This window comes from Fusarium proliferatum (genome assembly GCF_900067095.1).
Source record: "Fusarium proliferatum ET1 genome assembly, contig: FPRO_scaffold011, whole genome shotgun sequence".
In the NCBI taxonomy this organism is placed as follows: Eukaryota; Fungi; Ascomycota; class Sordariomycetes; order Hypocreales; family Nectriaceae; genus Fusarium; species Fusarium proliferatum.
In genome coordinates, this window is record NW_022194800.1 from 1,562,610 (window position 1) to 1,590,040 (window position 27,431).

At 47.8% G+C, this 27,431-nt stretch overlaps 12 protein-coding genes across 12 annotated transcripts; 4 read left to right on the plus strand and 8 right to left on the minus strand.

Moving 5' to 3' along the window:
• Positions 1–531: 531 nt before the first annotated feature.
• Positions 532–2,078, minus strand: FPRO_08727 (putative c-14 sterol reductase ERG-3; the record flags this gene model as incomplete). The annotated part of the gene is made up of 3 exons (XM_031222427.1): positions 532–1,628; positions 1,683–1,990; positions 2,038–2,078. 3 exons carry the CDS (start codon positions 2,076–2,078, stop codon positions 532–534), a joined length of 1,446 nt encoding a protein of 481 aa, XP_031087887.1.
• A 488-nt stretch (positions 2,079–2,566) lies between these two features.
• On the minus strand, positions 2,567–4,185 carry FPRO_08728 (putative homogentisate 1,2-dioxygenase; the record flags this gene model as incomplete). The annotated part of the gene is made up of 5 exons (XM_031222428.1): positions 2,567–2,788; positions 2,839–3,596; positions 3,644–3,707; positions 3,757–3,843; positions 3,889–4,185. The coding sequence occupies 5 exons, from the start codon at positions 4,183–4,185 to the stop codon at positions 2,567–2,569; spliced, it is 1,428 nt and encodes a 475-aa protein (XP_031087888.1).
• Positions 4,186–4,872: 687 nt separating this feature from the next.
• On the minus strand, positions 4,873–6,204 carry FPRO_08729 (uncharacterized protein; the record flags this gene model as incomplete). The annotated part of the gene is made up of 3 exons (XM_031222429.1): positions 4,873–5,479; positions 5,533–6,070; positions 6,120–6,204. The coding sequence occupies 3 exons, from the start codon at positions 6,202–6,204 to the stop codon at positions 4,873–4,875; spliced, it is 1,230 nt and encodes a 409-aa protein (XP_031087889.1).
• A 996-nt stretch (positions 6,205–7,200) lies between these two features.
• On the plus strand, positions 7,201–7,883 carry FPRO_08730 (uncharacterized protein; the record flags this gene model as incomplete). The annotated part of the gene is made up of 3 exons (XM_031222430.1): positions 7,201–7,393; positions 7,456–7,588; positions 7,655–7,883. 3 exons carry the CDS (start codon positions 7,201–7,203, stop codon positions 7,881–7,883), a joined length of 555 nt encoding a protein of 184 aa, XP_031087890.1.
• A 797-nt stretch (positions 7,884–8,680) lies between these two features.
• FPRO_08731 (uncharacterized protein) lies at positions 8,681–10,062 on the minus strand (the record flags this gene model as incomplete). Its single annotated transcript, XM_031222431.1, has 5 exons — positions 8,681–8,765; positions 8,820–8,946; positions 8,994–9,128; positions 9,178–9,687; positions 9,735–10,062. The coding sequence occupies 5 exons, from the start codon at positions 10,060–10,062 to the stop codon at positions 8,681–8,683; spliced, it is 1,185 nt and encodes a 394-aa protein (XP_031087891.1).
• Positions 10,063–11,304: 1,242 nt separating this feature from the next.
• FPRO_08732 (uncharacterized protein) lies at positions 11,305–14,039 on the plus strand (the record flags this gene model as incomplete). Its single annotated transcript, XM_031222432.1, has 2 exons — positions 11,305–13,886; positions 13,937–14,039. The coding sequence occupies 2 exons, from the start codon at positions 11,305–11,307 to the stop codon at positions 14,037–14,039; spliced, it is 2,685 nt and encodes an 894-aa protein (XP_031087892.1).
• Positions 14,040–14,418: 379 nt separating this feature from the next.
• FPRO_08733 (uncharacterized protein) lies at positions 14,419–16,367 on the minus strand (the record flags this gene model as incomplete). Its single annotated transcript, XM_031222433.1, has 5 exons — positions 14,419–14,561; positions 14,635–15,203; positions 15,256–15,374; positions 15,424–15,954; positions 16,011–16,367. 5 exons carry the CDS (start codon positions 16,365–16,367, stop codon positions 14,419–14,421), a joined length of 1,719 nt encoding a protein of 572 aa, XP_031087893.1.
• Positions 16,368–16,658: 291 nt separating this feature from the next.
• Positions 16,659–19,122, plus strand: FPRO_08734 (uncharacterized protein; the record flags this gene model as incomplete). The annotated part of the gene is made up of 5 exons (XM_031222434.1): positions 16,659–17,396; positions 17,454–17,729; positions 17,790–18,215; positions 18,278–18,519; positions 18,582–19,122. The coding sequence occupies 5 exons, from the start codon at positions 16,659–16,661 to the stop codon at positions 19,120–19,122; spliced, it is 2,223 nt and encodes a 740-aa protein (XP_031087894.1).
• Positions 19,123–19,388: 266 nt separating this feature from the next.
• Positions 19,389–21,482, minus strand: FPRO_08735 (uncharacterized protein; the record flags this gene model as incomplete). The annotated part of the gene is made up of 1 exon (XM_031222435.1): positions 19,389–21,482. One exon carries the CDS (start codon positions 21,480–21,482, stop codon positions 19,389–19,391), a length of 2,094 nt encoding a protein of 697 aa, XP_031087895.1.
• Positions 21,483–21,976: 494 nt separating this feature from the next.
• Positions 21,977–23,744, minus strand: FPRO_08736 (uncharacterized protein; the record flags this gene model as incomplete). Its single annotated transcript, XM_031222437.1, has 5 exons — positions 21,977–22,149; positions 22,207–22,718; positions 22,765–23,092; positions 23,144–23,677; positions 23,735–23,744. The coding sequence occupies 5 exons, from the start codon at positions 23,742–23,744 to the stop codon at positions 21,977–21,979; spliced, it is 1,557 nt and encodes a 518-aa protein (XP_031087896.1).
• Positions 23,745–24,534: 790 nt separating this feature from the next.
• FPRO_08737 (uncharacterized protein) lies at positions 24,535–25,512 on the plus strand (the record flags this gene model as incomplete). The annotated part of the gene is made up of 1 exon (XM_031222438.1): positions 24,535–25,512. One exon carries the CDS (start codon positions 24,535–24,537, stop codon positions 25,510–25,512), a length of 978 nt encoding a protein of 325 aa, XP_031087897.1.
• An 88-nt stretch (positions 25,513–25,600) lies between these two features.
• FPRO_08738 (uncharacterized protein) lies at positions 25,601–27,102 on the minus strand (the record flags this gene model as incomplete). Its single annotated transcript, XM_031222439.1, has 2 exons — positions 25,601–26,422; positions 26,473–27,102. 2 exons carry the CDS (start codon positions 27,100–27,102, stop codon positions 25,601–25,603), a joined length of 1,452 nt encoding a protein of 483 aa, XP_031087898.1.
• Positions 27,103–27,431: the final 329 nt, after the last annotated feature.

Below are 27,431 nucleotides of genomic sequence, written 5' to 3' on the forward strand. Positions count from 1 at the left end.
TCCAAATTCAAGCGAAAGGGGACCTTTACACATCTTGATTAGGCTATTCCCTTTGTTTTTGTCTTTTACTCGAAAGAGGGTACGTAGCGAGGTTTCCACTGCACCACTCTCGCTGACGAAGTGGGCGCTTAATCACCTGAGTGATAGTCACTTCTAGCCCTACACGATTCTCACAGTTTTGCAGCGACACGTTCGCATACCCTGGACAAGATCTGGTAAAAGACTTATCCGACTTGTGACCTGCAATGCAAACATTGGACTTGTTGAAAAGAATTAAATGTTAAATGTCATTTGAATAATCATTTTTACTCTAAAAGTATGTTTCTTTCTACCTTGGTGCTCATGTGGTTTCTAATGTATGCGTCGGAAGCAAACTGTGACCTTTCGGACGTGAATAAGCCTCTTTCGAGCTCAACCACATATATCAGATGTAAAATAAGCACAAATATATATACCCAGACACCCCGGAGACTCCGTGTTCATACAGTTACTGGGTCCCACGCCCTTTTCTTACCATTACGATCATACAGGTTAATACACACCCGGCAAGATTCTGTACCTAACCTTGCTTTTGTACTCATCCCAATCCTTGCCATACTTCTCAATGCATGCAGCATCGTCTCTTCTCTCCCGATGAATAAGCAGGAACCCAAACCAAGCTGAGTAAAAGTACGTAAACAGCATACCCCAAGGCGCAGCGCCATCCGGAGTCACCAAGCGACCATCCAGCATCTTGACGACCTCGTTTCCAGCTACAGCACTACCAGCTGGGAGAATCACATAACCAGCAAATTTTGTCGGTAGCGAAAAAGGAAGAGACTGAAGCCAATCACCAAAGTAGTTGATGTGACGGGCCATTCCCCACCATCCGCCTGTCAAAAGCTTGGTTCCGCGCTTGGTCTGGATGAAGGTCATGTTTGCGAAAGCAGGATGGTTGGGATCCTTGCGGAAGAGAGCCTTTTGGTTGTTGGAGGATCGGAAGATGTACAGCCCGATGGCAAAGACAGTGGCGATAGCGGATACACCGATAGGTCCCAGGTGAACGGGGTAGACCGAGAGGTAGCGGCACTGAGTCGAGTAGAGGAAAGGGACCCAGACCATGTTACCCCAAACAAGCATGAATCCAAGACCATCTTGGGTGATATCCATCATACCTAGGAGTCCAAGCTCTGAATACTGACCCTCAAGCACGTAGTAAGCTTGCACCGTAGCGATGACCAAGATGCTATCAGAAACATAGCCATAGTTGCGATACTGCTGAGCGATGAAAGCGCAGTTTAACAAGATCCAGCCTGTAAGAGCAGTGCGCATCTCTAACCAAGACTTGATGTCGATCTCGCCGAAGATGAGAAGCGTGACGCGAGGGTTGAGTTCACGGCCGATGAAGAAGTCGTAAATGATGCGGCCAGTGTGTCCACCTCTGGCCAGCTCGCGCAACTCGGGATTGCCCTTCTTGACGGAGAAACTGCCGATGTAAACGTAGAGTGAGACGATAAAGGTTAGGACCGTGCTGGTAGTGAGGAGTTGGAGATAGTTGGTGGTCATGAAAGTCCAGACGGGGAATTCAGCGCCGTAGATGTACGTTCCAACAGCGCAGGCGACCAATTGCGCAACGCTTGAGGAAAAGGCTACAGTTCTGTCAGCTTCACTGCCCAAGCGGGTGCGATCAAAACAAAACCTACAATTGAAGCGATACTTCAGCGCCTTACCCGACTCCCTCAACTTGGTCCCATAAACCTCCTGGGCCGGCAAAACTCGATAAAGCACCAGACTCAGAAAATAATAAGCAAACAGCCAGCCCGTGACCTCCCAGCTCATGAATCCCCGGATGCCCTCCTTCGGCCAGGGCGTTTGCTCCTTGAATTTCTGCCACGTCAATGTCTTAGGCTCTAGAAGAGCTGGCGCGGGACATCCTGAAACATCGTTGCAGCCGAGATAGAGAAGCTGCATGAGAATTGGAAGACCAAAGACGATGCCTGTGGCGCCGATGCTGTTGAGAGTTAGTGATGAAAGGGGAGAGTAAGGGAGGGCGCTTACGGGCCGCCGAATTCGTATTCTGGTGTTTTTGGGGCCTTCATTTTGAGGGAGAGGCTGATGCACAGCCGATAAACTGAATGAGAGAGTACAATGAGAGAGTTGACTTGGAATATGTGATGAATGAGTGAGAGTGATGATGTTGATGCTTTTATTGATGTAGAAATGCATTCAATTGATATCGACCCATTCTCGAGTCAACGGAAGAGCTCAACCCGGCCCACAGCGATTAAAAATACCCGAAACATGTCATCTGTGATTGGTTATTGGAGCTACTTAGTGGAGTACATTTCCGCTCCCCATACGAATACGGACGCGAAAGAGGCTCAAAAATAACACAGACATTTCTCACTATAAGCTTGCACCAACAATCTATCAATATTGTCAACCTCGGAGCCCGAGGAAGCCTTGAGCTTCTGCACCTCCCCCAAAAACTGTGGGTCAACTTCATGCCTTATTTAAATTGCCGAGCCCAATCAAAACATTCCATTTGCAATTGACTTTCTACCGTTCCATTCTCCCCTCACGACTTTTACAGGGTTTTCTTCCCCAAGATCTCATTGATCTCATCAAGGTGCTCGGAAAAGTTATCGACCAAGTTATCCCACATCTTGGGCTCGTGCTCGTGCTTCTTCTCGCTGTTCCACGCCCAGTCCGTGATGGTCAGTTGTCTGCAGCTCTCGAACATGAATGCCACTGCGCCCTTGGAGATTTGCATCTGCGGCGGGGGTTGCGCTGACGCTGCCTTGAATTCCTATAGCTTGTTAGTATATGAGGGTGATGGGAGGTGATGAGGGGACGCACTTCGTAGGCTACACCGTGAGGAACCCAGCCGCACTCAAACGAAACACCACCAGGTTGAAACTCATCAGACCGTCCCGCATACTCTCCATAAATAAGACCCATCAACTCAGAAGCTGCATTGCGATGATAATACGGTGGTCGGTATGTATGCGACGCGACGTCCCAGCGAGGTGAAAAGATGAGAAAGTCCGCCAGCGGAGCATTTGCATCTCGTGAAGCAGCCGTCAAAACGCAAAAGATAGATGGATCAATATGGTCAACAGAGATAGATCCCACGTTGACGAACTTGGTGAGATCATACTTGTAAGGCGCGTAGTTCCCATGCCAGGCGACAACGTCAAACGGGCAGTGGTTCTGCGTGCTCTTGAAGAAGCGTCCGCCAAGCTTATACACGATCTCCCACGGATCATCGCGCGTAACAGTGTAATTGGCCTTGGGATACAAAAAGTCCCTTGCGTTGGCAAGACCGTTTGAGCCCAGAGGTCCCAGCTCAGGAAGTTCAAAGTGCGAACCCCAGACTTCGAGGATATAGCCCCTAGTCGGACCTTCAACAGCGACTTTGAAGCGTTGACCGCGCTGGATGACGCAAATCTCGCCGGGCTGGACGTAGAGATTGCCGAATTCAGTTTGGATGTCGAGATTGCCTTGTTGAGCGATGATGAGAAAGTCGCCGTCGGAGTTTACGAAGGCGCGCTTTTCCATGCTCTTTGTGGCGGAGAAGATGTGTGTTGCGAGACCTTCGCGGAGGGTAGGGTCGCCTGGGGGATGTTAGAGAGTAAAGGTGAGGAGGGGTGAGGGGGAGTACCTGAGCCGGCGATTGTGCGGAGGCCAGAGATGAAGTCGGTGCCTTCGGAGATGTCAAATGGGAGCTTGGGGTGTTAGCCGATGGTAGTAGAGTTGGGTTGTTGGTTCACATACCCAGGCTAACTGAGTTGGTGAGATTCTGACGGCAGGGTTCAGAGGCAGAAAGCAGCTCTCTGTCCCTTCAACCTTGGGCATATCCGTCTACCTACGTCAGCAAAGAAATCTCCCATGAGTTGTGACACTTACGAATCCCTGGTGAGCAACAGCAGGTCTTGCTCGGTAGAGCCACGAATTCTTATTAGCCTGGCGAGAAGCACCAAACGACGTGGTCATCTGCTCAGCATAAAGCCCAAACCTAACACATCGCGGACTGTTCTGTCCCTGGGGAATAGTCCCAGGAATAGCCTCTGATTCATGGTGGTTATTGAAGCCAGAGAGGTATGTATACGGGTCATTCTTTCGAGTCGCAAAGGACGGAATACTTCCATCCTTCTGGGTCTCAGCCCAGTGAAAGATGTTTTGATAATCCTCTGACGGGGCCATGATGAAGACTGATAAAAGAGGCGGGCCGTGGTTGATTCTGAGCTTATAGTCACAGCACAGAGCGTAGAGAGAGGTGAAGGAGATCCGGGAATGGCGGAAACGGTTGAGGCTGTATTTATATAGATCAGTCGACAAGGTGCACTTGCCGACGATAAGAATGAATTTCACCCCGCTCCTTGGCTACCCCATCGGCGGCAGTTGGCCCGAGGCTTAGCTAGCGTTAGGTTCACAAAAGCCAGGAAATAAGTGGGAATTTGGGATCCACGATCTACGTAATGTATGCTTACTATTCGATCAGTCAGACGAACTTTATGGTTGCAAGTGGAGACGTCGGATATAGCTGTGTTAAGTTGAGGGTGAGTTGAAGGTGTGCCGGAAATACAGAATGTTGATACGTCATTTTTATAGGATGGCTTTAATGATATTGTCCGTGGTTTGGATGTCAGCTGATGCCAAGCCACAATTCTTAGCATCAACTGACTGCTTTAGTCGGATGCATACCGCCGATCAAATCATTGTCAACTTTAAATTGCTGCTGACTCGCCTTTAGGATCTGATATTCCCCGCCCGGATTACAGGATGCTGATACGTCAGTTTCTTAGACCGGCTGTTATAATAGTGTCTGCTATTCAGGGTCAGATAAATCTAGTTCCCTCTATACCCCGACATGTTGTATCTCAAGTCGCTTTAGTCATCATCATAGTGCCCAGTAAGGAAATCATAGTGCGTGCTCAACGACATCTCGCTCGCCTCCAGAATCCAATACCCAGCACCAGGACTCTCCAAATGATACGGAGGCCTGGGGTAGCTATCAACGAAAGGTAGCTGTATGACATCAAGCCCGCCCTCATACCCATCCTTATCTCCCTCGGCATTACCGAGCGTGCGCCAGAACTGGCTGTACGTGATCTGTCTGCCTGTCGTTGCGCTTCGCATCTGACCCCATGAGATACGCGAGAACCACTCCATGGGGATAGCGAAAGCGCACTCTTTTGTTGTTCGCGCCAGGGTGTCGAATGATGCGATTAGCTCATCTGGGTCGGGATCGCGGATACCCGCGCCGCACCATTCTATTGAGATATAGAGACGCTTGAGATTTGGGAATCGGGCGGGAAGAATGAGGTTGGTGACATCCTCGAGGACGTTGTCTTTGGTAATGGGGGCCTTGATCTCGAGGGAGGTGATCTTGGTGAGATGGTGGTGCGGTATGAGCGATGGAAGTTCAGTAATTGTTGCTTCACCGGAGATAATGACGGTGTTTGTAGAGTAGAGAACATCAACTGTCTCTGCGTAGCTGCCCGCAACGTCAGTCAGTGCTCATTAGTAGGTAGATAGATGCTGACGTACTTTTGCCGACAGGACTGCAACCAGCCCATTATCCCGATGTTCTGAGGCGGTGGCTTTGGGACATTGATCGAATCGCAGCAGCGATCAATCCAGGGCCCTGGGTTGAGGCCACCGCGTGTCATTGGACCCAGCTCTGGATCATGCTTTCGAGCGCAGATACATCCATTCCACGACCAGAGTTTTCTTCTTAAGCCTGGAGCATCTGGGTCATCTGGGTCACCCAGCTCATACGCTTCAAGGTCATCTGGATCCTCTGGGGTACAGCGAGCAGCATCAAAAGCGAGATGCATATGGAGACGCCTATCCCCAAACGCCAAGCGAAGAATATCGCGTCTCAGATTAGCAGGGACTTTGAACCAGAGCGATTGTTGAAACGCTGCAGCTGGTCGCTGCAGACTCTTATCATCATCTTCATCGCTGAAGCCAGGCGGCGTAAGTGCACGATGTCGTGTGGATGGTAGCTTTGGGATAAGATGTCTCCAGCCTTGCCAATCGCGATCATATACTCCCCAATCTGGCGAAATGGGTGGACTTGGTGCTATTAATTATTAGCATATGGGTGACTACTGAAGTGATGGAGAGCATACAGTGTGAGCCTGGTGAGTTGCCTCCACTGAAGGAAAAGTCTGGTGAGGGGAAATCGACGGGGGGTAGTGGACTTGAGGGTGCCATGTTGGAGTGAGATGTTGAGAATGAGTGAGTAACAGAGGTAGGCGAATGAGATTAATTTGCTTGTGATCACGTGAGAGATGAGATTCCTTCAGATTCCACTTTACCAAGAGACAGAATCTGCCTGGCTAGTGTAGTAAGAGAAATAAATGAAATTATACAATATTAATCTATTCTATTATACTAGACTATCATATTCTCTATTAATATGCTTAAGATCAGGTATATCCCTTAATATTATTGTAGGCTATATATTATCTAATTAATATTTATCCTTACTGTTATATACTGTAAATTATTTAATAGGTTCTGTAAAGATACAATATCGTTAAGATTTACTTAATCTTCGTAATAACTAATAGAAAACTAAGCTCAGTGCTTGTATATTAATATGACTAGGAATAGTCTCCGTCTAGGAGGTCCAAACAATAACAAGGCTTGTATCCCAGACACTTTAGTAGAGAATTTAGTTCCGTTCCTAAAGAGGCTAGAATTCAACTTAATCACTGAGCTCCCGTTCCCAAAGAGGCATAGCATGATGTTTCCCGCCTTTCAATAATACACCAACCGAGGGGTTTGCTTACAGTAGTGCTGCTCAACCTCTAATTTATAATGATTTCGGCGGCTTTCTTATCGCTTATCTGTCTGTTGGTTGGTGGAGTGATTAACTCTAAACTCTATTACTTCGGCCCGATCGGGATTTCTCTTGCAAACAATAGGAAGTTCTTGCGTTCCTCCATTGAGTCTTGTATGTATTACGTGTTTCAGGTAGCATTTTAACATCATACTCTACGGATTCATAAGTGTGTTTCCAATTTGGGTCCGGATGAGTCGGGAGCAGCTATTTGGAGTGGTTTAAGTTTATTTCTCCGGTAGGTAATAACTGAAATTAATATATAAAGCGTCCGTCTAGCTGTCTTGATGTCCATTGCTCTATAGCAAATGCTCTAACTTAAGCACTATAGAAGACTATTTATCTCGATCCTCGTATTTACCAAAATGCAGCTCACCAGCCTCCTCACTATCATCTCCCTCGTCTCTGCTTCTTTCGCAGCTCCTGGTGACCGTGGCAGTTACACTGTTTCTGGCCTCGGTACCCGCAAGCAGGCTATCTTGAATGCTGGTGGCAACACCCTTGATTTGGCTATTGCCATGCTTGAGGACGAACACATGTCAACCAACTACAAGTATGGTGAGTGAACCTTGCTGCAGAGATGTTTCTACCGACTGGCATATCAACACTTGAATTTACAGGCGACGGTAAGACTCTCGATGCGGCCAACTTTGGCGTTTTCAAGGTCAACTGGGGAATGCTTCGTGTCTGCGCCAAGCGAGCTGGCTTCGTAGGACAGGCCGAAAGTCAATGGAATAACGGTGCCAAGCTCAAGTAAGTGCTGTTGTAATAGGCACATGTCACGTTTATTAGCTGACTGGCTACTCAACTCACTCACAGCTCTGATATCTACGCTGATGTTGCCTCCCGCTGGGATTGCCAGGAATATTACGGTTACGATAAGTGGTTTGCCGGTCACCGTAACGGCGCGACTGGCTTGTCAAATCCCAATACGGAGGATATTCGATTCTACCGCGAGTCTGTTGAGTGGATCCAGACACAAATTGAATCAAAGTCTGCTTACAAGACTGACGACACTCGCTTTTGGGTTGATGTTACCCCCATCTAAGTCAGAGGCATAAGCCTGTTGTCGGGCGTCGTAACTTTGAGGCTGGGGGCTATACGGGGTCTGATTGGCTACAAGCCAATTCAGCAAGCTGATTAGGGGGGGGTGCGGGATAGGTTCCTTTCAAGTATTTACTCTATTTCAGATATTAAGCGATCCTATAAAGGACCGCAGTTAAATCGAATTTTCACTGTTATCTGGCACGGAAGCCAGGAAATCATTCCTATTTCAGATTTCTGACTTTTTCGTGGCAATGATACCGCCCGGATACCAATCGCTGGATCCGAGCTGAAAAAAGGTTGGAATTTAGATGGCGTGAGAGCCTCCGCTTCCCATTGCTGCGTGTCCTCGCTCACACTAGGGGTCGCCGGGATAACGAGCTTCTGAGTGATCAGAATTCCGCAGACTGCTCCTTGTAGCCTATCAATATGGAGTACCCTGTACAGTGAGATCGTTTAAATGAAGCGCACTGGAGAATCCCCAGACTAAGCAAGCCACAAACTTCTTCACGGGGAATCAACTCATGAGCCATTCGGGATTCATTCACTCCGGGCTTTCCCCTCATCGTATCGTCAGTTGAATGGATAATAGCCTGACAGTGATTTGCCGCAGCTGTGCAGCCGAGCCAATGATCAAGTAACCAGCTTGTGAGTTGGTCATTCTTCGTTTGTATAGCGGCTCCATGCTCGAGTAGGATGTTTTTGCCTGAAGTAATACTACTTTAAGAGTTTAGATTATCTTGTACTACTATTGATATGATAATTATATTCTACCCAACTTATCTCACTACATTGCAGTAATTAAGGATTCAAGCCCAACTTGTTTCTAAGGCGGGTAAAATCTTGAGCATCACCGTTCTTGGACCAGTCAAATTGATCCAGGTACCTAAAAGCCCCCATTAGAAATGGCAACGATTTCCACATCAGTTGATTGACTTACATCATGAAAGAAAAGAGTGCCAATGAGTCAGCGTTCTTGGTTGCCAGCTTAGGACCAGAATAAGGGTTTGTGTTGCCATTCTTGTCTTTATAAGTACGTGCCAAGTTCATGATCCAACGAAGACCATCTATACCTAATTAGCATGTTTCTCCCAATTACGGTTGCTGAACTTACACGCTCCCTGCTTTCTTTGTCCTTTCTGATTGAGTTCTTGCTGCGAGGGAGGACGGGTGTAGTATTCGACCTGGTTGTTCTTGTCCTTATATCTCAAGTAGCCCTTCTCGCTAACAGCGACCTGGTCCTTGATGACTGCATTGTGTTAGATCCGGTAGACCATGGAACCGCGATGAGAACTTACTGTGCTTCAAGTTGGAGTCAACACCACCGAACCAATGCATGAGCTCGTGGTACAGCTGGGTAGGGTTGGACACCCAGTTCGTCATGATATGGTCACCCAGCGCAGCAGAAGTCTTATACTGTCTCGGCGTAATACGCGCCTTTCCAGCGTCAGACGTCATCTTGGGACAGATGATCACAATATCATCGCTCGACGAGATCACAGCCTCTCGGTTGCCAATGCAGTGTCCGACAGAGGCTACCTTGGTCTGTCTAAAGTCCCAACGGTTGGCGTAATAAAATGCCCCGGCGATTGTGCCGCCGTTTTGGATGTAGCGGCTCACAGCTGGCTGGTCTCTGACCTTGCCTATACCAGGCTCGGGCTCGTCATCGACGTCGTACCACTGGAAGACATCGTCACCACAGACCATCAATGGCTTGGCGTTGGGCTTCTGGGAGAGGATTGGGCTGAAGCCCTTGGCGGGGTTGTTCTGAGATGAGGGAAGAGTGTTGGCCGTCTTAGCAAAGATGTCTTTTCGCTGTCAGCAAAGAAAGTTTGTCAAGAAGAGTTCAATATACCTCGCAAATCCTCAATGTACTTCTGCGTCTCAGCATCGTGGCCCTTGTAGTTAGGCATGAGTCCAAAGATGCTATTAGCAGCCGATGAAATCCTTGCCCACTTGACAGCGCCGTCGGGATCAGAGTTTCGGTCCGGCATCTTTGCAAGGAGGAACTCGAGGCTGGTTCTAGCGGCATCAGCCAGATCAATTGACTGCGTCAGAGCATCCTTGATGTCGTTCTCAAAGCCATTGCAGCTAGGGTCAATCTCCCAAGGATCCAGTGATGCATCGACTGCGAGTGCAGAGCTGGAAAGACCAGCGGCCAGCAAAAAGCTGGACAAACGCATAATGGGCAAAAGAATTACGGTACTGTAAAGAGTGACTGTTCAAACGAGTGACTGCGTCTGGGGAAACGCGAAAAGGAGCGAACGACTGAAGACAGACAACCAAAACGAATGGAGCCTGATTATGGATGTATGTATATTACATTTTACTGAAATGGTAGAGACTGCCTCATCCTTGAGTGTTTATCTCCATGCAGCCCCTGCAGTAAATTGGCATAAGCCGAGCCTCCACTATCCAAGATGACACCCCACAAATCAGCCCTGGGGGTTTCATCCTTTGATCCTACGCTGATTGACGAGTCTCAGAGACATCACTAAAAATGAACAGACCATTGAGTATCGGCGCGGCCGGGCGATGAGTTATCTCCTCGAATTTGATATGAAACTCCACAGTAGATTGGTGGTGAAGAAACTTTTGATGGGCAGAGAATAAGACTCTCCTCATTCCGTGCCGTTATGCATTTCGCTTGTTGCCGATCTTTTGGCTGTGCCTTGCCTCACAAGGCAATTGTCGGCGGATATTTTCGTATACTTAGCAATAATGAGATGTGTGCTGAAGTTTTAGGGTGCGCCACAGTGAGCGAAGGATTTACGGTTATCTGACATTGTCTAGATAGCGCAAATGAGTGCACTCTGCGACCATTGGAACAGTATAGAAAAGTGTGCAAACCGTCAAATTGGTAGAAGTCTCCATTGATACAAATTACTTGGCCAATATCCAGTGACGGGGTAGGAAGATAGGCAAAGCCGCAAAGGATCACACTCTCCGACGGATCAACATGAGCGCTCCATCTCACCATCTCCATCACAGCAAAGCCGTACAACATCCAATAAGCACAACTTTACTCCGAGATGAAATTCTCAATGCAACAGTAATATCGACGATCAGCTTTGTCTTGCCAGGTTCCAGATCCAACTCAATTTCGCCGAGTCCTTCCCGTTGCATTCTCAATGCACGGCCCCAAATCTCCCAACAAGGCTGAGCATCAGCAGCTCCACAACGTTTCACCTAAGTTAATGAAGCTGACTTGTTTCAAGGATCCCAAAATTAAGCTCCACTGTCAGCCATGACGGGTATATCCTCACGGTATGTTTATCCCATGAAAAGACATCCCAAGCCTCTCCTCTACACTTGCTCTTTTGTTTTACGGACACTCTTTCATTCGTTTGTCTTGGACTATACGCATTCATTCGTTTATGCTGGTATAGCCGTTCACTCTTTTATTTCTAACGTTCATTACAATAATGCAGCAACCTTGGAAGTTGCGCGTTCTTGCGCTATGTCTTGCGACGTCGCTGTCGGGTGTTTCTGCGCAGGACTTTTCTACAACGGCAGGTAATGAGACCTCAACAGACTTGGGTTTCGTGGCGCCTTCAACTGAGGTTGCTCTCCTTGAGACAACTTCTTCACAGGCTATTGTTGACCAAGCTACTTCGTCTGCTACCTCTGCAGCGCAAGTGAAGGGCCTTACGACTTCTGTGGATGAGGAGACAACTCAGATTAATGTTGCTCCTGCTTCAAGCGATGAGAGCAGTCAGGCTGTAGAGCCTACAACAAACGTTGCTCCTCCAGCTGGAACAACAGAGTCTGCTGGTGTTGGTGTCGAGACATCTTCTCACCCCGAGCAGTTGCCTGATACTGCAACCACCGACAACAACATCCCCGTTAACACCGCCACTGGCCATCCAGTGTTTCCTAACCCCAACACCCAAGAGACTGAGCCTGGGACACAGTCCACTGACGCTGCTTCTGTGGATCAGACCTCAACAGAACTTACTGGTGCTCCGTCTGAGGCCACTACCCTTGCCACCAATGCTGCCACTGATGCACAGCCCCCCATTGTCTCTACCGAGTCAACTGAGGCCGTCGAGCCTACAAGTCAGGCTGCTGAGCCAACTACTCAACTCCCTCTCCCCGAGGCCACCACTGAGATCTCTGCGGCTGCTCAGCTTACAACTGAAAAGGCACCTGAGGTCTCAACTGACTCTGCCCCTGTTCCCATCATCGAGTCTACTACCGAAGTGAAGGCTCCCGAGCCCTCCACTTCTGACGAGGCTCAAGCGCCTGTTGAGTCCACCACCGACAAGGCTAACCCTACGACCGAGGAGAAGCCGGAAACAGAGCCTACAACTGAGTCCAAGGATGCTGAGAAGCCTACCACTCAGGCTCCTGGTCCCAAACCCACAACTGAGGATGCTGGCTCAAACGAGCCAACCACAAAGAACGAACCTGGTCAGACCGGTGCTCCCAACGAGCCTGAGAAGACCACTGCCCCTCCCAAGCCTACCACTACTGAGGACGGTATTGTAACTGGTTCCAACGGTGCTGTAGTGACTTATGTCCCTGAGCAGGACAAGGACTTCTCTGACTTTACAGGTACCACCACCACTACTGACGATGGTGGTGCTGCTATCGTCATCTTCCCCGGTGGTTGGTTCTGGAAGCCCTCTGGTAACCTCCCTGGTGGTATTCTGCCCCCTCCTCCTGGTACCAACCCTGCTGGAGCTGGTGGTGGTACTCCTGGTGGCGGTAGCGAGGGAGAAGGTGAGGATGACAAGAACGAGACGAAGAAGGAGGATGAAGAGCAGTCCACCAAGGAGGAGGAGAAGTCAACTGCTGAGCCCTCCACTGTCGAGACTACGGCTAAGACCACTGAAGCTACCACTACTACTGAGGCTTGCTCCGCTGTTGAGATCGAGGACTGCACCAGGACCATCTCTTACTACACCACCGATGGAACCGTCACTCATACCGAGTTTGGTGACTGCCCTACTGTCGCCAGCTGCGCAACTGGTACCCAAGCTACCTCCACCGAGACCGTGTCTGCCGAGGCGGAAGAAGGTGAGGAGCTCGACTTCGAAGAGCTGGAGAGCGATATTCCTGATGACTTTGACTCTGAGCCTGACGAGGAGACCGTCGACGCCCTTGAGGATGCTTTGGATGAGGGACTTGGTGCTGGAGCGACCACCACTGAGGAGCCTACGGCTTCGTCTACTGGTACTGAGACCACCGGCGAGGCTACTTCCACCGAAGCTGGGACTACCAGTGATACCAAGACTGAGGAGACTTCTTCAGAGGCTACGACTGAGCGAACTACTACTATCCCCAGCACTCTCATCACAACTACCCGTAACACCGAATCCTCCAACGAGTCTTCCGGTACAACTTCTGATGGCACTACTACCCAGCTCACATCTTCTGACATGATCACCTCCACCACCGCCACAACCACGATGCGCACTTACTACCCCTGCGTTCCCCACGGCGGCCCTCGCGTCGAGACTCCCTACTGCAACTGCGAGACTACCAGCGACGGCGAACAATACGTCGTCACGGCGCCCATGATCTCAGGCCAGTGCGCAGACTACACCGAGTTCCCCATGAGCTTATACACAACGCCCCCTCCTGCGCCTGAGCCCACTGTCTTCAATGAGCCCTTTACTCGCACCGACGCTGGTACTGTTCTCGTTTACGAGTCCTACTCGCTTAGTTACTTCGCCGTCAACACCATCAAAGTCACTGCCACTGTCGGTCTTGGCGAAGCATCTACTGTGTCAACACCTCTCCCCACCGCTACGAACTGGAACGGCGATGGATCAAGCATATGCAGCAGTGGTGATAAGAACGTTCGCAACGCTGTCGCTGGTGCTTGCGAAGCTGCGCTGAATAAGTTTGAGGATGATACTCTGTATACTGACTATGTTTCTCGATATGAGCGTATGGGAAGTATTCTCAAGGTGCTTACTTTCGGTAAGGCTGGTTGTACGGTTCAGTTCTCTTGCGATGATTATGGTATTGGAATGAAGGGCAAGGACATTAAGGATCTGTAAGTTGACTCGATTCGCCCGTGAAAAACATATGCTAACTTTCTGATAGACGCCGACAGCAAGATGGCTTGACACGTTGCGGCAACATTGACTTGTCTAACTCGTGCAAGATTCACATCGACTACTGCACGGAATGTCATCACGATGGTTAGGAGGAGAAGTAGTTTAGAGTTATATTAATAGAGCGATTTATTATCTTATAAGCCTTAAACGTAATTTTTTATATTAATAAGTATCTTTTTAGTAGTTAATATTAATATTAAATTATTAGTAATATAATATACTGTATTGAAACTTAATAGTTTATTAAAAGGTTTTATATTATTTTTATAAAATTACTACTTATTATAGTTTAATAGTAATTAAATAATTATAGTTAGTAATAAGTAAGTAAAGAATATTAAATTTTTAAAAAAATAATAATATTTAATAAAAAATATATATATAAAGGTAACTTAAAGTAAGTTAAATTATATAAAAGGGATAAAAGAAGTATATTATATATGTAAAAATAGCCTGTCTGAATTAGGGTTATGTATTACGCACAATCTTGGTTCGCGCATTGTAATCATGGCAAAGAGCTGCATATGCTCGGGTGATTTCAAAGTTAGCCTGCATATACCCTCTATCACTTGCTGAGAGCAGGTACTTAAGAGCAAGCTCTGCTCGTCGACCTTGAAGATTCTCAGTTAGCTCCCGACATATAAATCCTCCCAAAGGAATTATTAGGTGTTTGAGTAAGCATACCATCAAATCCCAGATCAGAACGAGGTACTGTCGAGTCGTTCACTAACCAGACGTTGATAAGGTCCCACCAAATCAGAGACCCGACGAGAAAAGCACACTCTGGGTGTTCCGGATGCTCGGATTGATGAAGAAGGATGGAGGTATGGTGGTTGCTCAGTTGACTAACTTGCTGATCTTGGATCTTGGAACTCTTTCTCGCCTCCTGAATCAACTGCCAGGCGGTAGATCGAGCAATTTCTAAATCCCGAGGATTTGCGATTCTCACAGATTCGCCAACACAGTCTCTCACAGAGGAAAACACAACCTTATCAAGAAGAACAAGTGCTCGAAGCAGAGAACTTGCTACCGTCATGGCAGATGGTCGGCCCTGATCTAGCGGCTTCCAACAGCTCTGAACAATGTCGACAAGCGGCGAGGGAAATTCAACAGGGAAGTCCCCTGGAAAGGGATAGATGTCCAAGCGTCGTTTTAATGTTGCCGCGTCTTGTTCGGGATTATGAAAATAAATGGGCTCCTCGATCAGGTATGGAGTCCCGTCTGTGAGTATCTGCCAAACAATAGTCCCCAGGCTAAATAAGTATAAGCAATCATAAGAGGTTCATCAGAAGTTGTTCTTCTCACCTCCAGATATCAGTTTCGTGGGAATGTGGTATAGATCCGTTTTTCTCAAGAAGCTGTGCAAGGATCTCTTGAGCCTCATATCTGTGATCTATACGGACACTATTTGTTTTCTCGTAAAGCTAAAATGTTCAGCTTTTATCGAGTTATATCAATCAAGCAGAGACTCACACAACGTGTATAGTGAAGCTGGGTCAGAACCGGGTGCTGACGTGAATTTCCATCGCTCCTGAGATGAATGGAAGATTCAGTCAGATACTTGACAAGGAGCCCGCCTCCATGAAGCCAAGCGACAGATTGAGCCACGTCGTATGCGATGTGCACTCGGTCCCGGAGGGTGAGTACTCGGCTGGAATCGCTGCGCCAGGTCTTGAGTGTTGTCAAGATGGAACAGTCCTGCAAAATGACATAGTCTTGATCGTTTATCTCCACAATGCCGTGGATCTTCTGGATATGCGCTCCATTTTGTAGGTCTTGGTATAGATTCAAAGCCCGTTGACTTGAGAGGCCGGTCTCAAGTTTGCGACATTCTACATCGCCATATCCCGCGACCTCCCCTCTTCCAATCGACTCTTTCCAATTTAGAGCAGAGACGTCCATGGTGATGCGAGTGAGACTGTGAACTGGCGTGGAATGCTTTGCTGTCTCCAGCATCTTATGCCAGAGTGATACTGTCTGGCCAAGGCTATTTTCGATGTGATTCTAACAGCCGTGAGAGTCCGGTAGGTGGAATAGTAAAGATAAAAGGGAATACTTACTATCGCCCTCAAAATATACCTGCCTTCTATTTTCAGATACTCGTTTCGTAGTTGCGAATAATCATTTTTGAACATGGCTTCGACCGCATCATCGAGCCAGTCTTCCTTGGAGAATCTCACCAAGCAATCCTTGATCCTAACAATGAGATCCTCTAGCTTTTTCTCCTGCAACCCAGCATCAGAGGCGTTAGGGTTGTCGATCATATCCTGCAGAGTAAATGCATCCACCAATAGCTCGGCACATTTCTGTTTGCCTGATCGGCGTTGGGTTGAGATTTTCTGGACAGTTGATATAATGTTTGTGAGAGTATTAGGAAAGTTGAGCGCGTCAGAGCCCGCACTGAAGTAATCGACCATGATTGCAAATTTGGCGGGAGGTTAGTCTCCAGAGCTTGATTGCGACAACTGACATGAGAAGTTTGAGTTGCACACACATGTGCGGGGTCCGGTCTTCCGTTGTTGTCCTGGATGCTGCCCAACTGTGCACTTTCACTTCTCGCTGCCCAACAAGGCTCTGACTAAGACGCAGAGCATGCCTGTTGATATACCTTGAAAGCAGACGAGTAAACGTGGCACTGACCTTGCCATCTTTCAACTACCATCCTGGAAACAGCAGCGTTTATCTGCATCCTTTTTCAGACTTCTGAGATGGCAGCTTTCCGAGTCGAGCTATCCTTGACCTCTTGGGAAAAGGACATGATCCGTGACACAAATGATGTTTTCTCTGAAGAACTCAGCCTGGTTTCCCCTCATGCATTATCACCCGTTAGCAAAGACTGGATCCGAAATAACTGGAGCTGGGCCACCTATGTTCAGCTTAAAATACAAGAATCAATTCTTGACTTGGACGATGAAGAAAAATCGATACATCAGATGAACCCAGTTCGAACATGGGAAATTCTCAAAAACAAGCTTTCTTCACGAACTCCACCAAACACACTGTTGGATCACTACAGCTGCCACTCTAGACTGAGGCAGTTGCTCGATGCTAATAGCGACCTACCGTCGCTCATTTCTCAACCAGGCTTTCGCGACATCCTCCCGGATTACATCCATTTCGCAAATGAAGACGAAGGAGATTGGCAAGCTGTTTGGAACTTCTCTACATTCATCAAAGATAACCATCCTAGACTGCATGGTCTTCACATTTCCATTCCCGATCTGCGAAACCTGGAACAGCTATGTTCTAGAATTAGTCCTCTAGAGGATGATGTGGAAGTAGGTGATACCAGCGAAACAGAAAGCTGTCGGAATATAGAGGCTGGTAACCAGAGTGTTCTCTGTGAATATCCTGCCTTTGAGATTTATTTCATGGTTCGCACCGTCGCTTCATATTGTCGCCAATCGCAAGTGGAGTTACCTAAAGAATTGGCGCAATTGCATGGAGTAAGCTCATGTTCAGCAAAGATCGAACCTGTTGTATACTAATTGGTTAACTTTCAGGATTCGAATAGTATCTTAAATGACTTAGAATTCATTCCGATGTCGGAGTTAATTATCGATGGCGATCTAGCTCAGAATCCGGTAACATCATGGCGGCCCAGTAAGGCCTGCTCATGGGATCATCATCTTTTTACCGAAGAAGAAGTGTTGAAGTTCTGTTGTGAGGCTAACTTTGAGTTCCCGGGATACCGTGGAAAAAATGGCATTGTTTTCGAAGCAACAGAATTAAGCGAGAGCGATTTATGCAAGACTAGAGAAGATCTATATGTTGCCTGGGTAAGTTAATGCTTTATCTATTCCCCACATGTTGGACAATCCTAACAGGTCTTTTCCAAGAACGACTGCGGCTTTACGTTCGATCCAGCAACCAAACGGACCTACTTGCTACAAACCAGACCGGGAATTATATTTCGTGAGCTCCAGAAACGGTTCAGTCTGGATGCTGCGCGCAAGTATTTCCGGTCAGTCATCGATCAACAACGACTGAATAGACACGAAACGTTTGAGAGTGTTTTGGATGACATGCAGCTTCAAAACTCCAAGATTCAGGCCTATGGTGGCTTGGTGGACCTCATACCGTTCCGCGAGATCAGCTTAACAGGGGAAACAGACGATACTGGGCATAGTGGAGCCATTCCGTTTGGCTCGTGGCATGTTCCGCAAGGGGCAAGACTCCATAGAGTCGACAGCGAAGTCATCCCCGTTGCCCTTAAGCTGATTTGGCGACCTGGAGATCCAAATCTTGAACTTCTCAAACGAGAGGTACGATATGTTTCTATGGATATCGCATTTCACAATGTGACGGCTAATATCAGATTGTCAAGCAGCTGGCTAGCAGCATTACTACCTTCACAGACTCTCCCATAGCTTCTATCCGACTCGATGGACTAACAATCAACCCCGAATCCAGGGAGATTTTCCTTGTTTTTGAGAGAGCGAGAAGCGTACCACTGTTCCTCGAAGCAGCCCTTGTTAATACGGGGACAGATTGGGATCTAATATCAGAGCTTCTGAGAGACGCTGCTGATAGCCTTGACGTGATACATAAGCGTGGATACTTGCATCGGTAAGTATTGAATCAGCTGATCTGCTTCTGACATACAATACTGATAGCTGTATTAAAACTAGTGATATACATATGGGAAACGTTCTAATTCATGACGTTCCTTGTCCTAATGATCCGTTTGATTCCTCCTATACCGAACTTGTCATTATTGACCTCGGGCAGGGTCAGGATCTCTCGAATAGTGCCTGGGTAACATCAAACTACTACGGAAATCACGATTATTGGGCCCCAGAAGTTATTAAGGGTCGCCAGTATAGCGAGAAGTCTGACGTCTTTGCCGTCGGGCATCTGATGATAGAAATACTCAGTATCAGATGCCGGAAAGCCAAAAATGAAAAAGTCCCTAAAGTTCTTTGGGACTTGATTGCGACATGTTATCGGAAGGATCCTGATCAGAGACCAAAGGCTCACGAGCTCGCTACTCAAGCTCAACAGCTACGCGACGAGTTCTTTGTGGTACCAGAGAGCAGAAGTACGGCGATGAGAGGCGAAGTAGTCTTGAACGGTCCATATGTGGATTTTCCACTTGCATTTGATGAATGGAGACAAAGCCTCAATGAGAATGATAAAGACGAGTTGGGTGATTTAGTTCCTAATTTTTAAGACTTCTATAATTTTGGAACCTTTTTTAACAAGAGTATATGCATCAGTGGGATGTCCACTGCCTTCTGAGGTCCGTGTTCTATTCTAGTAACCGATTGTTAAACTCGTCAAACACCAGGGCTAGGCTGCCTCACTCCTTGATTGGCATGGCACTGTAGTGGATATTTTGTTTAAAAAAGTTACTTGCGTTAGCTAACAGGAATAATATGCGTTTCATATCTTAGGTTTTCTGATTTCATTCTGCTGGTAATTCTTAATTAAGAGAATTATATAATTTCCAGTCGAACAAAATTGTTAGCATGAATAGCCTCGCCATACATAATACCATGAACATAAGTCTCGCCGATCAAACTGTACTGTTGACCCTTACTTCGCAAAACCAGCGGCGTGGGACATCCCGAAACAACCCAGATCTCATCGCCCACCATCGTAGACTCGAAAACACAAGCAAGATAACTTCCTTCCGTCATTGCTGGCCGCCTGTTGAATAGAGTGGTGCTCAACAGGGAAAACATAAACACCAAGTTATTTTTCTTTAATTCCATCCAAGCCATTCGCTGTTCAGATGCCCATAATTTATCGTCCCCGGCTTCAGGTAGGAAACCAAACCCACTGCAGAATGAGGCTAGGAACCTCCTTGTGGGGAAGGGACTTTGTTTCGGATGTTTGGCTTCCAGTGTGTCCATAGACTCCAGAGTCTGTAGAAAGGCCTTAACAGCATCCGTTCCTCCAGATTGGAACTCATCGCTGATTCTTTTAGCCATCATCATGAGTACCATATCTTGGAAATGCTTGGTAGTGGGAAGTTTGGCTGGGCGGTCGGATAAGTCCTGATCAAACACCAATGTTCGCCAGAATGCCTCCGCGAAGGGCTGGTTTGTGAAGGGGTATGTCTCCTCTGCGTCGACTAGCATCGAAGCGCACTGAGCGAAGTTACCACCGGAAACCATGAGTTTCAAAGACTCGCCCATGGCTTTAACGCGACCCAAGAAGAAGCCACGAGTATGTAGAACCTTGTCTTCTATATGGAAGTCGACACCATACCTGGCTGTATCTATAGATCTCGACGCATCGAACTTACCCAGAGACTTGAAGTTTGGTCCAGCCATTGGGTTCAACGCCATTCTCGGGGGATAATCTGGGACCCAGGATGGTAAGCCTGTGGTCTCACGTAGAGCTGGGTCCTTGACAACACCCAGAAGAGCCAAACTCCCAGTCGCCTGCAGAATCTCCGTCGCCGCATTGTAGAGCACGGTGGCTGTATCGAGACGATAATTTGGCTGGAGTCTCTGGGGGATGCTGTCGAGACCGTGAATGCTGACAACGTGACTGATTATACCAGCCAGTCCGTAAATAGTATCGCGACGGTCTCCACAATCGAAACCAACTAGCCACAAAAGCAGTTTTAGGAGAATCACGCCAACTATACTCTCCTTTCTTTGATCGACAGCCACAGTATTCTCGACTATTCCAGCTGTAAAGTCGATCAGAGGCAAAACATCGCTCCATTCACTGCGATCGCCTTTACACCATTCACGGACTACTTGAGTCCTTCCGGTCTGCATGAGGTGCATATCTTCCAACAAGCGCATGTCTTTCCCACCCGCGACCAGTAGGTTACCGACTGCCACAAGCAGGCCACTCAGGTGCAAGAATAATGCTGCCGACCCGACTTTGTCAAACGGGACGCTCATTTCATTGCATATGATTTCAATCTCTCCCGCCAAGGCCACTTCCTGAATCACCCATTGTCTCCCAAACCAGCGGCAACTAAAGAGCGTAAGCAGCGAGTCCGCCTCCTCGAAGCTCAACGGGTCAAGCCCATAGGCCTCTTTCATTTCTTCCAGGTGATGGGTATGGGGATACTTCTGCTCTCGAACGATGGCTTTGCAAGCTGTGGAGGCGACGCAAGCTATGCGTTCTGCAACTTGGAGCCCTAGCTCAAGCTTAGCAGAAGGTTTCCCCAACCAGACAACCACTCGACTGGCACCTCCAAAGATTCGGTCCATGATGCCAACTTGAAGTTTGCGCTCCTGTAAGTCGTTTTGGTTGATGCAGAGGGCGTCAATCCAGAATAGCATCCGAGGATAAGACTTGTGGAGCTGGAAGAGAGCATCGTAAAGATTAGGCTTGACAGCGAATGTGGACCCGTTGAGGAGAATGTAGCGCACGTCTGTGTCTGCATAGTTTACAGGATCACCCATGTTGGGGGGGTTCCATGTGTAAGAGAGTGCATAGTATTTCGGCCTGGTAGGACTGGAAATCTCATGTTCGTTGAGGGTAAGAGAGGGTTGCTGATTGGAGTCAATGGTAACAGAGACGAGACGGAAGGACTCGGTGCCAATAGACTGCGGATACATTTTGGGCTGTCAATGTTTCTGATGCATCAACGATAACGACCCGCAACCCTCTTGTGAACAAACTGTGCAATACAAAGGGAAGTTGCGAACCATAATGCGAGCTTGCAAAGAGGGGTACTGCATTGTCAGCCGCACTGCGATTCTGACTCTGGCTATTGGCCCCGGAACTTCCCGTAGCGATTATTCAATGTTGGACACGCCCGCCTGTTCGGCTGTCTATATAACTGCAAGCTGCTATGTGACCTACAGTCTTCTTCTATTACCATTAGTATGAGCATAAACTAAGACGTTCGTGAGTCTACTTAAATATAAGGAATTTACCTGGCGGAGTTGCAAAAGCAGTGAAGTCACGGAATTCGGCGGCGGTGTGCGCTAACAGATAGTGGCTGGAATTCAGCACAGATCATATACCTCAATCGCCTATCTCTCATTATTACACAACAACCGTTATAGCTTTGCATCTTTAATATTCAGAAGGCTCTTATCTGAACTCATTATACTTTAACTAAATTTTCGACCGTTCGAGCGTCTTTGAAGCACGTATCTGGAGATATGCTCTGGCTTTGAATAAGCTCAACCCGAGGGCCTTGATAGTGCTGCTTTGCAAACATGAACCAATTCACTACCGAGAACAGCAATAGAAACAACAGAACGACACTGGCATAGTCTTTTCTCCTATTAGTATGGTATCCAAAAGGGTATTAGGTACCATGAGAGGACTTACTCATGGACAGGGCTGATACGGGGAGGGAGCTGGGGAACACAAAAAACACAAGTTCGATAACAGCCGCAATAATAGTTCCAAAGTTGCAAATCCATCCAATAGGATCCGGAACTCGAAATCCACGGCATTGAGGAAGAAAGGTTGAGCTACGCTTCTGGTAGATCAGTAGGGCAGCCGGTAAAGCAAATGAGATCATTTGCAAGAGGAGGAATGAGCCAACAAGAGCATTGAAGGCTGCGGTAGAAGCCAAAAACAAGCACCCACAAAAGAATACCAGCACGGTGTTGAGTACAAGTGCATTGGAAGGGATCTCCCTGAGCTTTGGTGAGAGTTGAGAGAGGTGGTGTGAGAGGTAGAGTCCACGGTCTTTAGCGAATGCCCATATCAGGCGAGATGTTGTTTGCTGGATGGCGATGAGTACAAAGATAACGATGACCGTCAGGGAAACGAGAAAAGTCACTCCAGCAGCATCTGATCGCGTTGCGGTACGCCAAAGCTCAAAAATGGGCATTCTGTTAAGGTCAGTCATGAATTTCCACGGCTGATAGGTATACTTACGAAGCAGTAAGGAGGCCTTCCAGATCAGAGATACAGTACGCCATGGAGACAGCGAATGTGAACGCTGTGAGAAAGCCAATGCCTATTGTTGCCATAAGAGCGCGCGGAACCGTCTGCGACGCATTCAAGGTCTCCTCGGCAAGATGCAGGGCAGCGTCCAGACCGCCGTACATGTAGCAGGGTGTTACCAAGCTGGTCATAAATGCAACGCCATCATTCCAACCAGTCATGGTCTCGAAGTTTGTCCACACCCACTCTGAAGATTGTTTTTTGCTTCGAGCTAAGCATGTTATGCATGTGACGAAGAAAGTTGACAGGGTAAGGACAACTGCATGGCTCTGTTAGAAAGAGGATACACAGTTGACGAGCGTCGACTTACATGCACAGTCGTGGATCCAGTTTGTACGCTTGAGAAGAAACAAGTTATAAAAGAGTGAAAACAAGTTCAGTCCCTGATAGATGAGAAACAAATGCCATCGCTCCGGTTCATAGCCGTTAAAGAACTGAGGAAAAGAAACGAGCAACTGACTCCCGATAAGGGCCACGCTCGCAGCATTAATAGTCCATGACAGCGTTGATATCATACCGCAGATGTACGAAAATTGGCGGTTGTACCTTTCAGGAGCCAGGATGCTGGTGAAATGATACTGGCCTCCAGCAGTTGGGTATACACTGGCTAGTTCGGCGAGCGTTACAGCAGCGCAAGCATAGAAGACGCATGACACGAACGTCCCGTAGATAAGACTGACTGTACCGCCGGCTGCGAGAGCGGTGGATAAGCTTGCTGCGATGGCGACCCAACTGTTGGGGATGTTGAAACCGATCGCGATGATGCGGAGAGGGCCGATGTCGCGGCGAACTGGAGATATATCGGCTGTGGAAACATCAGTCGATGATCCTGGTTTGTGACTGTCTGTAAACGGGTGTTAGGGACGTGAGTTGAAAGTATCACGCGATCACAACCGCTTACCATTTGCCATGTTGCAAGAAGCAGTGCGAGAACTTTGTATGGATAAGTCGAGTAAGAGAGTTTCCAACCTTCTTGTGTATTGAATTGAAGTTCTCTCTTCATTGACAGGACCTATTCGGGGTTTTATCATCGATATTTCGCCTTTCTGAGCAGTAGCGTATTTCACTGGTATCTGCCCAGAGATATGGGCGTTATGAAGCCTAAGACAGCCGATTCGCGCCTATCGACTTTGATTTGGCTGGCTTTCAAATAGACGCGCTTATCTAGCTTTGGTATTAATGTGATCTGGATCAGTTGAGTGCGATCCATTCTAGATACAAGGAGCCAGAACCATGACGGTTTTTCGACAGAGAGATAGCAAACCAATGAAATGCCTGGTGTTAGCCATTCACGTGTAGCTAATACAACAGATACGCGCTTATCTTGCTCCGGATCAGTGGAAGCTGATAAGCAATTCCCACGCCAATGTCAGCCACCAATCCTCATTTGGGAAGCTTAAAATGGCCAAAAAGACGCGCTTATCTTCAGATAAGATGATGGACCCATGGTCAGTAACCGGCAAAGGATTGGCTGTCATAATTTGCGGTATGCGAGCTGTTCAGGTGAGAGACCCCGGCATCTATGACATGAAATTGCACGATCAGGGGGCCACGATACATTATGATTAATCAATATGATTTCTGTATTCTTCACATATAAAAGGATCATCCAGATCTTTCGTTTCGCCAGCAGTACAGAACTATTACGTCAAGGTCCAAGAGAAAGTATTTCACATTACTCCAAAGCAATTCCTACCTAACATGACCCCTTCTATTACCGAAGACCTTTCTTCTCGAGTGGATTGTGTCCCTGTTTCAAAGTACGGTGATGACAGATCCCGCCCCGTCCCAATAGTCAAAGTCTTTGACATTGTGACCGCCGACTCTGCAGCTGTTACCCAAGCCATTATTGAGGCAGGGGGCTGTGTTATTCGAAACGCTGTTTCTGCAGAGGACCTTGCTGTGATAGAGACAGATACCAGAAAGTTCATACAAACAGACGGAGAATGGACTGGAGAGTTCTTCCCCAAAGAGACAAAGCGGGTAATGGGATTGGCTGGCAAATCAAGCATCTACATGAAGACCATTGCCATGAACCCTCTTGCTCGAGCAGTCGCCGACAATCTTCTTACATCCACGCATAGCTGTTGGATTGGATCTGAGTGGAAGACCTTCGTTAGCAAGCCTCAGTTGAATAACACGGTCATCTTCAGCATTGCCCCAGGAGCCAGAGATCAGGACCTTCATAGGGATGACATGATCCACCATCATCCCGTCAAGCGCCGCATGGCATCTGAGTACAAGATTGGTGATGATACAGGGCTTGGCTTTTTTGTTGCCGGAAAGAAGACGACTCGTGCCAATGGTGCGACCCGCTTTATCCCTGGTTCTCACCTCTGGGATCCTGCGACGCCCCCCGACGAGAAGCTATCATTCTACGCTGAACTTCAACCGGGAGATGCGTTCTTGTTTCTGTCAAGTTGTTATCATGGAGGATCGGCCAACACCACCACTGATGAGGAAAGGCTGATGTACAGCTGCTTCTATACCAAGAGCTTCTTGAGGCAGGAAGAGAATCAGTATCTTGTTGCACCGGCTCAAAAGATGCTGGAGACTTATGATGATGATACATTGGAGCTTATGGGTTACGGACTGAGCCCTCCGTTCCTGGGATGGGTTGATGCAATGCATCCGCTGGACTACTTGCGGGGAGAGAAGTCATTCCGGGACTTGTACTAAGTCAATTTACACAGATCAGGTAGTGGCCAGGTTAGGTAGTCAGAATATGAGAGTAGTTATAAGGTATCAGACAGACTGGTTATGAATATCACCCTACACACATGGTAATTCCGCATTCCTTCAAGACCTTTTCCAGCCCGTAAGATCCATAATAGCCATCATCAAAAGCCATCTTTTCCCAAAGGAGCCTGAGCGGATGTAGCGTGTTGTCAACAGCCCTCATGTCAAAGGTCGAGTTCAATATAATGTCTGAAAGTTGGTCTCGCTGTCTCGGGCACCTCATGTGTGACCCGGCTGTCAATATTGGCCACATAACGGTCGTCCAGGATGGGGACTCATATGACATCTTAGCAAAGACCTTCAAGAAGCGACCGAGACATGATTCAACTGCCGCGTAAAGCTCCGAGTTGGTAGTATCAGGTCCTTGGAAGGAAGACTCCAGAAAGATAAGGCAGGCTTCACGATATAGCTGGCCTGCATATTCAAAGTCCTCGGTGAAATAGTTCTGTGTTGGTCGCCAGGCTTTTAGCTCTCCCAGGATCGATTCATATTGCTGGTAGGATGCTTGTGAAGGAGCGATCCCCTCTTCGATCCGTAACTTGGCCAGGTCGCATATCATAGGAATTGTTTCGTACACAAGGTGAGAGCAGCCAAAAAGGCACCCGTAGAAATTTGACCCTTTGTTCAGAAGTGCCAGTGAAGGCAGCGATAAGGTTTGACTCATCTCAGGATCGAAACGAGCAGAGCGCAATGTTATGTTGGAGACGGTGGCGAGGTACGCGTATTGCTCTGCCAAGAAGCCAAACAAGCTCGGATCATGATTTTTAAGGTTTTGTTTGACCGTTTGAAACATGAACTTGCTCGCTTCAAGATGGTGATACAATGCACCGCTAGTGTTGACATCGATGGTCTGCGACAAGTCAGCGTCGTGGTTTTGCCATGACCAGAGAGTTAGCTAACCTCGAACCAGCAGAGGGCTAGGGCTGTAGCCAGCAGCGCAATCTGATCGCGTATATGAAGAGCCTTCCACCGTGTCACAGCATGTTTCATTGCTCGAAGCACAATCGCGTAATGAGATGCGCATATCTCGGTCATGTCTGGCCTCTTGTATAGCAAGTGAGAAGCGCTGATGGCAAGGATAGCATGCTGCATTATAGTGCTACCAAAAGCGATTTTGAGATTGCAAGAGAGGAACGGATTCTCAGGGTATGTTCTTCCAGCCATTCGTCTTGCTGTGACGTGGAGAAAATGTTCGAAGAGATGCCGATTCGTGCCCTTGCGGAGTTGGGCGGGCACAATTACCGGGCCTGTGGCGACTGTGAAGATTGCTCGAGAAGATAGTTGCTTGTCAGTTTGTGTTGTTGTTTCTCTACAGTCTGGCTGAGGAGTCCCGCGATCACGAATCGCGTCTGCCGTCAGAGACTTGGAGCTCAATGGAGCGGACCATTGGCAGATCAGATGGTTTCTATCGCACCCAAGGCAGATCGGCCTAGACTCATCACACTTCTTTCGTCGTTGTCGACATGGTATACAGCCCGTTTTGCTTCGCAAGCCGGAGCCCCTTGCTCCTGGTCTAGGCCGATAAGTCATTCTAGGAAGAACCTACGGGTGCGCGCGATGGAGTCAGTGACCTATAGCCAGCACTGGGTTAGGTAGAGATTCCTTTGAATTCTGGATGATCTTGAGGGGTATCAGGGAGTGCCGCCTTATTGTACAAGCCACCTTAAGTGCTGGTCCAAAGCTGGGCGATAAGGGGAGATAACGGAGTGTGCGGAGAAGGCTCTTTACTTATTACAGCTAGTGAGTAATTCTGTTCATTCCCTCTATTGGATCTAAGTATAATATATTAAATGACAAAGATGTCAGCATTAATATAAGATTAAAAAATCGTTCAAAAATCCTTGTTAAATTTTCGCCGG